Source organism: Dama dama, chromosome 14, assembly GCF_033118175.1.
Source record: "Dama dama isolate Ldn47 chromosome 14, ASM3311817v1, whole genome shotgun sequence".
Lineage (NCBI taxonomy): Eukaryota > Metazoa > Chordata > Mammalia > Artiodactyla > Cervidae > Dama > Dama dama.
Window position 1 is genome coordinate 4,909,367 of NC_083694.1, and position 13,739 is coordinate 4,923,105.

A 13,739-nucleotide genomic window follows, 5' to 3' on the forward strand; every position below is an offset into this window, starting at 1 on the left:
ATCTTTAATATCATTATTCTGAATTCTTTTTCAGGTAAACTCCCTATCTCCTGCTCTTTGCTTTGGTTTGTTGGGTTTTTATCATGTTCCTTCACCTCCTGAATATTTCTCTGCCCTTTCACTTTGTTTAGATTGCTGTGTTTGCAATACCCTTCCTGCAGGCTGGGAGTTCATGGTTACTCTTAGTTGTGGACTCTGTTCCCTGTGGGTGGAGTTGGACCAGTGGTGTGTCAACACTTCCTGTTTGGAGGAGCTTTCATCTGTGTTCTGATGGGTGGAGGTAGATCTCTTCTCTCTGGAGTGCAATGAAATGTACAATGGTGAGTTTTGGGGTGTCTATGTGTTTGACATGGCTTTGGGCAGCCTTCTCTTAATGTTCAGGGTTGTGTTCCTGCTTTGCTGAAGAATTAGCATGTGTGTCTTGCACTTTGACTTGTTGGCTCTTGGGTGGAGCTTGGTTTCAATGTAGGCATGGAGACTTTTGGGTGAGCTCTTGTCTATTAATGTCCCCTGGAGTCAGGAGTTCTCTGATGTCCTAAAGTTCTGGAGTTAAGCCTCCTTTCTCTGTTTCAGTCTCTTTCTTACAGTAGCCTTAAGGTCACTCCTTTTGAAGAGATTGGGATGCCTTTCTGGGTGCCTGTTGTCCTCCACCAGTGTTCAGAAGTTGTTTTGTGGAAGTTGCTCAACATTCAAATGATCTTTTGATTAATTTTTGGGGAGAAAGTGGTCTCCCCATCCTATTCCTCTGTCATCTTGGGATTGATCCCGATCTTAGGTTTTTTTTTTTTTTTTTTAGTTGGTTGATTCTTTTTTTTTTTTTTTTTTTAATTAGTTGGAGGCTAATTACTTCACAACATTTCAGTGGGTTTTGTCATACATTGATATGAATCAGCCATAGATTTACACGTATTCCCCATTCCAATCCCCCCTCCCACCTCCCTCTCCACCCGATTCCCCTGGGTCTTCCCAGTGCACCAGGCCCGAGCACTTGTCTCATGCATCCCACCTGGGCTGGTGATCTGTTTCACCATAGATAGTATACATGCTGTTCTTTCGAAATATCCCACCCTCACCTTCTCCCACATCGATCTTAGTTTTTTGAATGTTTAGTTTTGTGCCAGCTTTTTCACTCTCCTCTTCACCTTTATCTACATATCTTTCATCTGCATATCTGAGGTTATTGATATTTTCTGCTGGCAATCTTGATTCCAGCTTGTGTTTCATCCAGCCTGGCATGTCACATGATGTACTCTGCATATAAGTTAAATAAACAGTGTGCCAGTATATAGCCTTGATGTACTACTTTCCCAATTTGGAAGCAGCCTGTTGTTACATGTCCAATTCTAACTGTTGCTTCTTGACCTGCATACAGGTCTCTCAAGAGACAGGTAAAGTGGTCTGGTATCCCCATCTCTTGAAGAATTTTCCAGTTTGTTGTGATCCACACAGTCAAAGCCTTTAGTGTAGACTAATTTAGTAGCTTAAAATGAATTTTTTTTTTCCTCACAGTTCAGAAGACAGAAGTTTAAAATCAAGATGTCAGCAAGATTGATTTCTTTCCCTGGGAGAAAGAAAAAATTGTCCTATTCTTCTTTCCTACCTGGGGTGGCTGATGCAATCCTTGGCATTCCTTCACTTACAGATGCATTTCTCCACTATTTGCCTCCATTGCACATGCTTTCCTCCATGTATGTTTACCCTTCTCTTCTCTTACAAGCTCTCTTTAGATTGAAGATCCACTCTGTTAATCCAAGTTGATCTCATTTCAAGATCCTTTACTTAATTATGTCTTCAAAGATTCTTTTCCAAACAGATTCTCATTCACAAGTTCCATGGATTAGGACATGAAATATCTTTTTAGGGAGTTGCCATTCAAACCACTACAATCACTGAATATGACTAGATTTGTCTATCTCTATTATTTTGCCTTCCTGCTGAATTTACTCTTTTATCATAATGAAATGCCCCTCTTTACCTTTCATAATATTTCTTTCCTTAAAATATATTTTATAATATTAATATAGAAACATCAACATTCTTTCTTTTCTGATTTTGCATTACACATGTTTCAAATATTTTACTTTCATCCTTTCTTTGTCTTACATTTAAAATTTACCAGGGGATTCCCTGGAAGTTCAGTGTTTAGGACTGTTTACTCTCACTGCTGAGAGCCTGAGTTCAATCCCTGGTCAGGGAACTAAGTAAGAACTTGCAAGCTGCCCAGCACGACCAAAAAATAAATTAAAATAAAATAAAATTTATCTCTTGTAGACATCATATTCTCAGATTTTGTTGTTTCATCCACTCTGAAAATCTTTGCCTTAAATCGAAATGTTTAGAATAATTCAAATTAATATAGTTACTTATATAGTGAGGTTTAAGTCTAGCATCTTGTTATTTATTTTTTGTTTCTTAAGTTTTTCCTTTATTCTTCCTTTTTAACTTTTTAATCATTTTTATTACCCTATTTTTTCTCCTCAAGTAAATTTTATTTGTTATTTTATATTATTTGTATATTTTATTTATTATCCTAGAGACTGCAATATAGATCCCTGATTTATTATAATTGAATTTATCTTAATTATAACCTATTATAATTATATAATCTAATTTATTATAAATAATGATTTTACCACATCCCAAACAGTGCAAGAACCCATAGCAGTTTTAACTCCATTTATGTCCTCCTGCCATTTCCTACTATTTTTTACATACATTTTGTATCTCACAAGACATTATAGTTGCTGCTTTTATAAAAGTGGTATTTATTTACATTTATCCACATGTTAACTCTGTTATACTTCTTCCATATTGCATTTCTATCAGTTCTATCTGAGACAGTTTTCCTTTAGCCTAAAGAATAATTTTTAAGCATTTCTGTATTATAAGTCTTCTGGCAATACATGTTTTAAACATTTTTGTAAGTATGATTCCTTTGAAAGTTATCCTCTCTGTTTTCTGACTACTTTTTAAATTGCTTCTGATTTTTTACAATATTAATAATGCATCTAGGTAGGGATTTCTTTGTATTTGTGTTTTGATGTTTGTATTGTGTCTCAAATTTGTGGTTCAATGTCTTTCATCAGTTTTGGAAAAATCTCTATCATTACTTCTTCACATGTTGTTTATGCACTGTTATCTCTCTCCCTTCATTGTGGGATGCCTTATTTTTCTATCTTAAACATGTGCTTATCCTTATTTTTCTATTCTACAAGACTGTTACTCTCCTGTCTGTATTTATGTTTCTTTTGTTGTTCTGTGTTTTTGATGTTTTCTTCTATCCTAATTTCCAATGATTAAAATTTTAACTATATCTAAACTGCCACAAATCTTATCCAAATTCAGAATTTCAGTAATTGCATTTTGTAATTGTAGGATTTTTATTAGGTTTTTTCAAAATTTGCCCTGTCACTTAAATTGTTTTTAATTGTTACCAAAAATGTCCATTTTGTGTATTTTATCCTTTATTAGTAATAGCAATATATATATATATATATATGTATATATATATATTTTAATTTGATAACAAAAATTCCAATATCTGGTGTCCTGATGTGTCAATTTCCATTGTCAGTGACTATGCTAGGTCTTGTTATTATTATTTTACTCCTTCAAGTACATGGTTACCTTTAATTGTGTATCAGGAATTATATTTGCAAGCTTTTCTGTAGAAATAAATTCAAGGTTTTAGATGACTAATTTTCTTCCTGAGAGGGATTTTATTGCTGCTATTATTTCTGCCAGGTACCTGGCGACCCTAGCAATCTGAGACTTTAATTCAATTTCAAAAACTAATTTTCCTGGGCCACCATTGCCTGAAGAATAATGCCAATAATCTTGAGTCACAGAGCCTGGTTTTTTGAAGTCTCAATACATATCAGGAGATATTAATAAAATTTCTAATTTGAAGGCCCTGAACTGCAATTTTTGTCCTTTGACTCAAAGTGAAAGTGAAAGTTGCTCAGTCGTGTCTGACTCTTTGGGATACAGTCCAATGAATTCTCTGGGCCAGAATACTGGAGTGGGTAGCCTTTCCTTTCTCTATGGGATCGTCCCAACCCAGAGATTAAACCCAGGTCTCCCACATTGCAGGCGAATTCTTACTGGCTAAGCCACAAGGGAAGCCCACAAGTACCGGAGTGGGTAGCCTATCCCTTCTCCAGCAGATCTTCCCAACCCAGGAATGGAACTGGGGTCTCCTAAATTGCAGGTGGATTCTTTACCAACTGAGCTTTCAGGGAAGCTCTGATATCACGAAAGCCTTTGAATAAATGAGCCTATCAAATGCCCCCTCCTGAATCAACTAGTTTTCCCAAGGGAAAAGCAGCCCAAAAGCTTGATTCTTTCCTGAATTTTCTCCCTCTATGAGACCATAGTCCCTCATGTGTTAGCACCCTGATACATATTTTATATTTCTCAAGCATTTGTAGTTTTTCTCTGGGGGTAAGTGGGAAATGGGTGGAAAGATATTTAATGTCAATTATTGAAATTACCAGAAGCAGAAGCTTCCTTAAGAATTTTCATTTTTAATTTTGTTTTAGAAATTTGGCCGATGTTACTTATTCCAGTTATATAGTGTTAGAAAAATACAATTGTTTCCATGTCCTGCTATGTGCTATGTCCTACTTTTACATTTAAAAGTGTATCTGACATTTCTTGCAGGCTACTCTATGATCACTTTTACATGGGTATACTATTATGATGTCAAACTTAGGCTTGATAAAATTAATTGGTAAGTTTTGTCCTTTATATCTTGTGAAACATCAAAATTACATTTAGAAGTATATACTACATGAAACTATGATATAAGTTCTTTGTGAACTTTTTTTCTACTTTTACAAGTTTCTTGGTCTATACTAGCTTTGTATATCTACTTTAGTGAATATTGCTAATTTATATTTCTATTTACATCATTTAGATTTTCAAAATATTTAACATAGTCTACAACTTCATAAATATTCTCATGCTTACCCAAATATACTCAAATTGTATTTAGGCATGACCATGTAAATTACAACTTTGTAAAAGCTTATCTAGGTTAGCAAAGATTCAAATATAATAATAAAGGTAAAATAAAGATAGTTACAATTTAGTGACTCATTTGATTTCTCTCAATAGTCATTCACTGCTTTCTATTTCCCTAGGCATTATTTGTGGGCCACTCCCAGCCATTACCAATGGAGATTTTAACAGCACCAACAGGGAATATTTTAAGTATGAAACAGTGGTGACCTATCACTGCAACCTTGGGGAGAGAAGGCAAAAGCTCTTTGACCTCATGGGTGAACCATCAATATATTGCAGCAGTGAAGACAATCAAGTAGGCATCTGGAGCAGACCTCCCCGTCAGTATATTATATCTAATAAATGCACACCTCTAGTCATTGAGAATGTAATAAACATGTCTGAGAACAAAAGTTTTTTTTTTTTTTTTCTTATATGAAACCGTGAGTTTTATGTGTCAGTCTGGCTTTACCAAGAAAGGACTCTCCATTGTTCATTTCCAGGCCCAAAACGTGGGAGCTAGAGCTGACCAGTTGCTCAAGGGTTGAGTCTGACTGAGGGCATGAAGGTGCCTACAAATGACACAAGTTGTAGGAGAAGGATATTTGTGTTTGTCCTGGCGGGGTAGGGGGGTGGGTGGAGATGTGTAGTGAGCAGTGTGTAAGAGTACATTTTCTTGGGAGGAAACATGAAATAAAGCAGGTATATGCATATGTGTACATGTTCAAACTCAGAAGCAAAGATAAATCAGAGCAAAGAATGCACAATCTCCTTGCAATTTTTATACACAAATTTTCTGCACATATCACCACTGATACTCTCTATAATCTTTCAGTTACTCCATTTTTTAAGTTGAAATAATCTTTTTAAAAAAATTCATTAGTTACTCTTGAGTACTGTAACTGCTAATACATAATGAGTCCTCTTGTTAAGCACCATTATATAGTCTATGTGAAGTGAAAGTGAAAGTCGCTCAGTTGTGTCCAATTCTTTGCGACCCCATGGACTGTACAATCCAGGGAATTTTCTAAGTCAGAATACTGAAGTGGGTAGCCTTTCCTTTCTCCAGGGGATCTTCCCAACCCAGGGATCAAACCCAGCTTTCCTGCATTGCAGGCAGATTCTTTACCAACTGAGCTATCAGGTCAGCCCTTGCACTTAATTCTTAAAATAAAGGCATAAGGTAGTTATATTCTTTTCACGTTTTACAGAGAAAGTGAGTCTTAGAGAGGTTAGATAACTGTTCAAGATTATTTAGATAGTAACTATGGAGCTGACTGTGGCTCAGATCATGAACTCCTTATTGCCATATTCAGACTTAAATTGAAGAGAGTGGGGAAAGCCACCGGGCCATTCAAGTATGACCTAAATCAAATCCATTATGTCTATAGAGTGCAAGTGAGATATAGATTTAAGGGACTAGATCTGATAGAGTGACTGATGAACTATGGACAGATGTTCATGACACTGTACAAGAGACAGGTCTCAAGACCATTCCCAAGAAAAAGAAATGCAAAAAAGCAAAATGGCTGTCTGAGGAGGCCTTACAAATAGCTGTGAAAAGAAGAGAAGTGAAAAGCAAAGAAGAAAAGGAAAGATATACCCATTTGAATGCAGAGTTCCAAAGAATAGCCAGGAGAGATAAGAAAGCCATCCTCAGTGATGAATGCAAAGAAATAGAGGAAAACAATAGAATGGGAAAGACTAGAGATCTCTTCAAGAAAATCAGAGATACCAAGAGAATATTTCATGCAAAGATGGGCTCAATAAAGGACAGAAATGGTATGGATGTAACAGAAGCAGAAGATATTAAGAAGAGGTGGCAAGAATACACAGAAGAACTGTACAAAAAAGATCTTCAAGACCCAGATAATCACGAAGGTGTGATCACTCACACCCACCTGGAGCCAGACATCCTGGAATGTGAAGTCAAGTGGGCCTTAGAAAGCATCACTATGAACAAAGCTAGTGGAGGTGACGGAATTCCAGTTGAGCTATTTCAAATCCTGAAAGATGATGCTGTGAAAGTGCTGCACTCAATATGCCCCCAAATTTGGAAAACTCAGCAGTGGCCACAGGACTGAAAAAGGTCAGTTTTCATCCCAATCCCAAAGAAAGGCAATGCCAAAGGATGTTCAAACTACCACACAATTGCACTCATCTTACACACTTGTAAAGTAATGCTCAAAATTCTCCGAGCCAGGCTTCATCAATACATGAACCATGAACTTCCAGATGGTCAAGCTGGTTTTAGAAAAGGCAGAGGAACCAGAAATCAAGTTGCCAACATCTGATGGATCATTGAAAAAGCAAGAGAGTTTCAGAAAATAATCTATTTCTGCTTTATTGACTATGCCAAAGCCTTTGACTGTGTGGATCACAATAAACTGTGGAAAATTCTGAAGGAGATGGGAATACCAGAGCACCTGATTTCCCTCTTGAGAAACCTGTATGCAGGTCAGGAAGCAACAGTTAAAACTGGACATGGAACAACAGACTGGTTCCAAATAGGAAAAGGAGTACATCAAGTCTGTATGTTGTCACCCTGCTTATTTAACTTCTATGCAGAGTAAATCATGAGAAATGCTGGGCTGGAGGAAGCACAAGTTGGAATCAAGATTGCCAGAAGAAATATCAATAACCTCAAATATGCAGATGATGACACCCTTATTGCAGAAAGTGAAGACGTAAAGAGCCTCTTGATGAAAGTGAAAGATGAGAGTGAAAAAGTTGACTTAAAGCTCAACATTCAGAAAACTAAGATCATGGCATCTGGTCCCATCACTTCAGGGCAAATAGATGGGAAAACAGTGGCTGACTTTATTTTCCTGGGTTCAAAATCACTGCAGATGGTGATTACAGCCATGAAATTAAAATATGCTTGCTCCTTGAAAGAAAAGTTATGACCAACCTAAATGGCATATTGAAAAGCAGAGACATTACTTTGTCAACAAAGGTCAGTCTAGTCAAAGCTATGGTTTTTCCAGTAGTCATGCATGGATGTAAGAGTTGGATTATAAAGAAAGCTGAGTGCCAAAGAATTGATTCTTTTGAACTATGGTTTTGGAGATGACTCTGGAGAATCCCTTGGACTGCAAGGAGATCCAATCAGTCCATCCTAAAGGAAATCAGTCCTGAATATTCATTGGAAGGACTGATGTTGAAGCTGAGACTCTAATACTTTGGCCACCTGATGCAATGAGCTGACTCATTGGAAAAGACCCTGATGCTGGGAGGGATTGGGGGAAGAAGGAGAAGGGGACAACAGAGGATGAGATGTTGGGTGGCCTCACAGACTCGATGGACATGGGTTTGGGTGGACTTCGGGAGTTGGTGATGGACAGGGAGGCCTGGCATCCTGCGGTTCATGGGTTCGTAGATAGTTGGACATGACTGAGCGACTGAACTGAAGTGAACTATGGGGAGGACCAGAACCCAAGTCTACCTGAGTCTAGAGCTGGGAAAATTAAAAAAAAAAAAAACAAACAACAACAACAAAAAAACTAGTCTATATATTTCAAGGAGTGAGGGGTTTAGTGCAGGTAATAAGTGTTAAAACGGCAGGAAGAGCTAAAGGAGGCAGGAAATGTTACCAGAGCTCAGGAACCTGCTATTTCCTCTGGACTAGCACACAGGTGTCTGAAACTGTCAGTGAGCAAGTATTTCCTTCAGCTGCTCATGCTGCAGAATCTGCCACTGCTGCTGGAAGGTAACAGGTTGTTGGAGCATGCAGTCATTGCCATTGCTGGAATTAAAGTTGCTGCTACTAAGAAAGGGCCATCAATTGCCACTTCCTGTGCCCATCTACAAGGTGACTTCTATCATCTTCCTGCCTTTTAATTCAGTATATATGCCTCCAACTGTCAGCTTAACCAGGACACAGCTGACAAGAAAGACAATCAATTTTAGCTTTCAGGCTTGTAGCCTCAGCAGTCAAAGGAGAATGCAAAAGTGTGAGGCTTAGTCAACAGAGATTTAACCAGCATGGTACTTAAACATCGCACCACAGTGCACTTATTAACCAAGGGAAACAAAGGACTGATTAGCCCTGAAATTCGATATTACTGCATCAGAGTATTTACAAAGTCCTTAAAGGGGTAATTTATTCTAGTGCAATACCCCATTTTATTCTTGAGAAAGTCAAAGTCTAGGCAGAGAAACTGACCTGATTTAAGCCAAATGGAAATGAGTTTTCACGTTACTACAGTTTTACTGTAGTTTTTACACGTTACTAAATTTAAGAGATTTAAATTTACATAATTTAAGTGTATTCTGATTCTGGGTTCAAACCAACTGTATATAGAGACATAGACTCAGATACAAATTATGGTATGGAATATGCAGTCTTATAGTGAGGACTGTAGGCTTTTTAGAAGATTTCATTCAGATTATATCTCACTGGAATGAAATGAATGGTTGAGGAGGACTTGTCTTTATAGAGTGCAGAGAGGAGACCGATTTTCTCTGCCAAACCATGGCAGGTGGCCACTGCAGAGTTGGAAAGAGATGTCTGAATTTTGTTGGTCACAGCATAGTGTGATAAATGATTGGGCAATGTGTTGGATGAGATTTGGGCACAAGCATTTCTTACTGCCAAAAATGTGGATGTAAATTGGTGATGCCTTTCTAGAAAGGAGGTATGAAGATATAAAAATCCATCAACCTAACAACTATGTACTGAGTGAACAGTGATATTAATAGAACATAATGTGGATGGGAACTGCCTGCTATGTCATCTCAGGAGTGTACTTTAGATGGAAAACCATGAACCAAGGTTGTCTCAGTTCTAGTCACTGTTCTGAAGTGTATCAGTTCTTTTAACAAGAGTGTCTCTCTCTCTGTTTAAATTTGCCATCAATAAAATGTTAGTCTACCACAACTGTTAAAACATATAGACTTATGATTATGAGTCTCTTGGCTAGCTCATCAATGAGGAGAAGTTATTTTCCCACAATTAAGAGCACTTTGTTTCTCTTTCGCCAGTATGTCAGCCACCTCCAGAAATTCTGCATGGTAAACACACTCCAAACCACAAGGATGACTGTTCTCTTGGACAGGAAGTGTTCTATAGCCCGGCTATGATCTCAGAGGGTCTGCTTCTCTGTGCTGCACATCCCAGGGAGACTGGAGCCCGGCAGACCCCCAATGTGCCCATACTCTCTGGTTTGCAGACCAATCTCTTTGTCCCTCATGGGAAAATCCCATTCCTGTGGTTTTATTTTTTATTTTTTTTCCTAGTGAAATCTTGTGCTGGCTTTCTGGACTAACTTCCTAATGGAAGTGTACTTTTTGCACTTAATTTTCACCTTGTAGCCAAAGTATCCTTCATTTGTGATGAGGGGTGAGTGTGAGCTGATTGGCCTGCTGAATGCTGAAACTGAGCTTCATTTTAAAAAGGGTTTAGTGTGATTTTGAAAAAAAAAAAAAGGAAATATTCAGGGGTACTAAATTTGGGAAGTGTATATGGAAAGTAAGAGTGAGGAACAGGTGGAACTAATAACATGAGATGTGAAGGAAAACCTGAAACATAATTAAATGGCAAGTTCAAAAACACAAGTACAGCTACTAGTTATGAGCATATATAGGTGACACATTAAGTGAAGAAATCATACTCTCCAAGCATAAAAGAAAAAGAGCAATTTTCAGAGATCCAGAAAAAGATTGTTATGTAGGAAAAGCTTATTAAAAATAACTGAGACCATTTAAGAATTATTTCAGAAATCTTTTAACCATCAAAAATAAATTTTGTAGTAAGAGTGGAAGTATAATTATAGTTCATTCAATCATATGTCACCTGGTTAGTAACAGGCTAAGGGCTCTGAAATGGGATTATGGTGGTTGATGTTAATGTTTTAAGTAAGGTCATTCGCTTGTTTATCAGAATATTAGGCCTTTCACAGAATGCACATCTCTACATGGGAAGTATAAATCATGAGCAATAAAGTGCCTGATCTCAAAATGTTCCAAAGAATCCTTGCCAGCAGCCAAATACCAGCAACTAATAAATTTAGGAGCCATGAGGGCCCAGTCTTACCTGGTGACTCAGTCATAAAGAATCTACCTGCAATGCAAGTGATGCAAGAGACATAAGTTCGATCCCTGGGTCAGGAGGATCCCTTGGTGGAGGAAATAGCAACCCACTCCAGTATTCTTGCCAGGGAAAAATCCCATGGACAGAGGAGCCTGGTGGGCTACAGTCCATAGGGTTGCAAAGAGTTGGACATGACTGAGCAACTGAACACACACACACACACACACACAAGGGTCCAACATACACTGAGAATTTTGGAGGATTTTGTACCAGAATTATCTCCAATCTCCTTTCATTTTTGCTCCCAGGATATTCACATTTACTCTTTTGTAGCCCAACATGCTGTTGTGAACTTTCTACACCACCACCACAAATATAGAGATGAAAGAATAGTCATTGTTCTCTGTCCAGTTATTCGTTGCTTTAAGTAAATCCAAACTGGCAGCTGCTTTACTAGCTGTTCCAGTGCCTTCACTTGGAGGATGTTTTATTCTAATAATGACTATGAGACGATTTATCAGCATTACCATGGGATGCTCAGAGAGAGACTGATTTCTCTGAGTATGGATCCAGATTCAAGGAGATGGCAGCTATGCTACAACTGTCTTCTTCATCTTAGGCTGGGTCTGTATAGTGTGACCATTTAACTCTGCTTTGCTGTTATCCCTCACCCCTCCGGAAGCTGTGACTTTTCAAGACTGATGTGGCCTCTGCACCCCTGCCACCTGCTGGTTTCGCATCCTCAAAATGATGAGGTTTTTGCAAACAAACTGGCATTTTGGTTTAAAATGTTCCCATAGTCACAAATATTTACTTCCTTAGATTCCAATTAAAAGGCAGTTCTGCTAGTTACTGTGTCTTGGTTGGAATAGAAAGCCTTTGAAATAGCAGTGCTTCAGTGAATGTGCATAGAAGGGATAACACTGAAGGCCAATCTCTCCCTTTAATCTGTTTGTAATTTGACTCCTGGCCTCTCCAGCAGTTATTTCTCTATTTTTTAATTCTAATTATGACAAGTATTTGTTTGTTTTATGAGTATTTTATTGTGATTCAATTTGTTGTAATTCACTTTCAAGTGCATCATATGTTTTGGGAACCATCTGATCAGGCTCTGCCATTTAGAATTCTTTGTTTGACATGATAAATCCTGCTGTAGTTTGCCTCTAAATCAGGAAAGACTAGCTAATGTGAAGCTTTGACCAATTTCTTTTTTCTTTCTTTTGTTTAATGTCATCAAAGTACTCTATGGTTTTTGCATTTGCTAATATACAAGTATAAAACATTCATTCATTTAATTCAATTTATTGAGCATATATGCTGTGTTTGATGTTCTTCCAGGGACTGGTGCTATAGCAGTGAACAAGATGAGCAAACTCCCTGTCCTGTGTTATTCATACTTAAGTGGAGAGGTGGCACAAGAAAGAAAAAAAATTAAAGTAATTTTTATGGAGATGGTAGATCAGAGCAGTACAGGAATAAGGGGAAAATGGGGAACAGCATTACACAGGCTGAGCTGTTTAAGACTCCTTAAATTCTTGGAACTCATATCTAGGTAATTATGTTGAAAGATTCAGAAACAATAAGCTGATTAAAACATGAGTCTCCAATACACAATGATTAGATGATTAGTATATGTGGAATACATATGTAGAAATCTTTCCTGAGAATGTAAGCTCCTGGGAGGACAAGGAATTTATCTGTACACTTCACCATTTTATCACCAGACCCTGATGAATGACTGACATAAAATAAGTACTCAATTAATATATATTCAGTAAATGAATGACTTATCCTCCAAGAGATCCTTTTGCTTCTTTAAAAGTTTTGGTACTTAAATAAAGGTGTAAATTTCTCTTATTCAGAATACTTAAAAGCCTGGAAGATTCAGGATAAGCAAATTCTTTTATACAGTTTTGATTAAAAATTGAGATTGAAATCTCAGTTGATCTAGTCCATTCTGTGTTTTTAGGTAGTACCAGCCATAGCATCCTATGAATGCAGATTACCTCTGGTGAAAACTCTTCAATAAAACCTACCTTTTACCTTCTTTACAGAAATTTTCTGTCCAAATCAACCTGATGTCCTTAGTTGGAGACACAGAAGAAAACCTCTGGAAGTCTTTCCTTTTGGAAAAGAAGTAACTTACATGTGTGACCTGCATCTAGAAAGGGATGGACTTCAGCCCCACTGGGGAGAGCACCATCTGCAGCACCAGTGACAGTCAGGGGAGAGGAATCTGGAGAGGTCCTGTCCCTCGTTGTGCACTTCCAGCTTAGTGCTCACTACCCCACGTTCCAAAAGGCTTCAGAATATCTAAACAAGACTCTCCAAATTTCCGTAATTACAAGGTGGTGTTTATTTGTGCATTTGACAAAATTAAATGCTAGATCAATAATAAATAGTTTTAAGAGACATCGACATGTAAGATTCTGATGATCTTTGGTTCTAGTCACTCAGTCGTGTCTCTCTGTGACCCCATGGACTATAGGCCACCAGGGTCCTCTCTCCATGGAATTCTCCAGGCAAGAATACTGAAGGGGGTTGCCATTTCCTCCATCAGGAGACCATGACCCAGGCATCAAACTAGGCCTCCTCCATTGCAGATTGAGGAAGCAGGTGTTGTGCTATACAATACATCCTTTTAGATGATTTTATTTGTGTATTTATCTCTGTCGGGTCTTGGTTGTGGCATGAGGAGTACTTG

At 37.8% G+C, this 13,739-nt stretch overlaps 1 protein-coding gene across 1 annotated transcript; it reads left to right on the forward strand.

Annotated features, from left to right (window-relative positions):
- Window positions 1–249: 249 nt before the first annotated feature.
- Window positions 250–13,253, forward strand: CR1L (complement C3b/C4b receptor 1 like). Its single transcript, XM_061161170.1, is given in 10 exon segments — window positions 250–320; window positions 4,663–4,732; window positions 5,145–5,417; window positions 8,633–8,815; window positions 9,988–10,071; window positions 10,074–10,155; window positions 10,241–10,345; window positions 11,858–11,985; window positions 12,374–12,502; window positions 13,090–13,253. Coding segments are annotated over 9 exon segments (1,182 nt in total). The 5' UTR covers window positions 250–320; window positions 4,663–4,698.
- The last annotated feature ends 486 nt before the right edge of the window (window positions 13,254–13,739 follow it).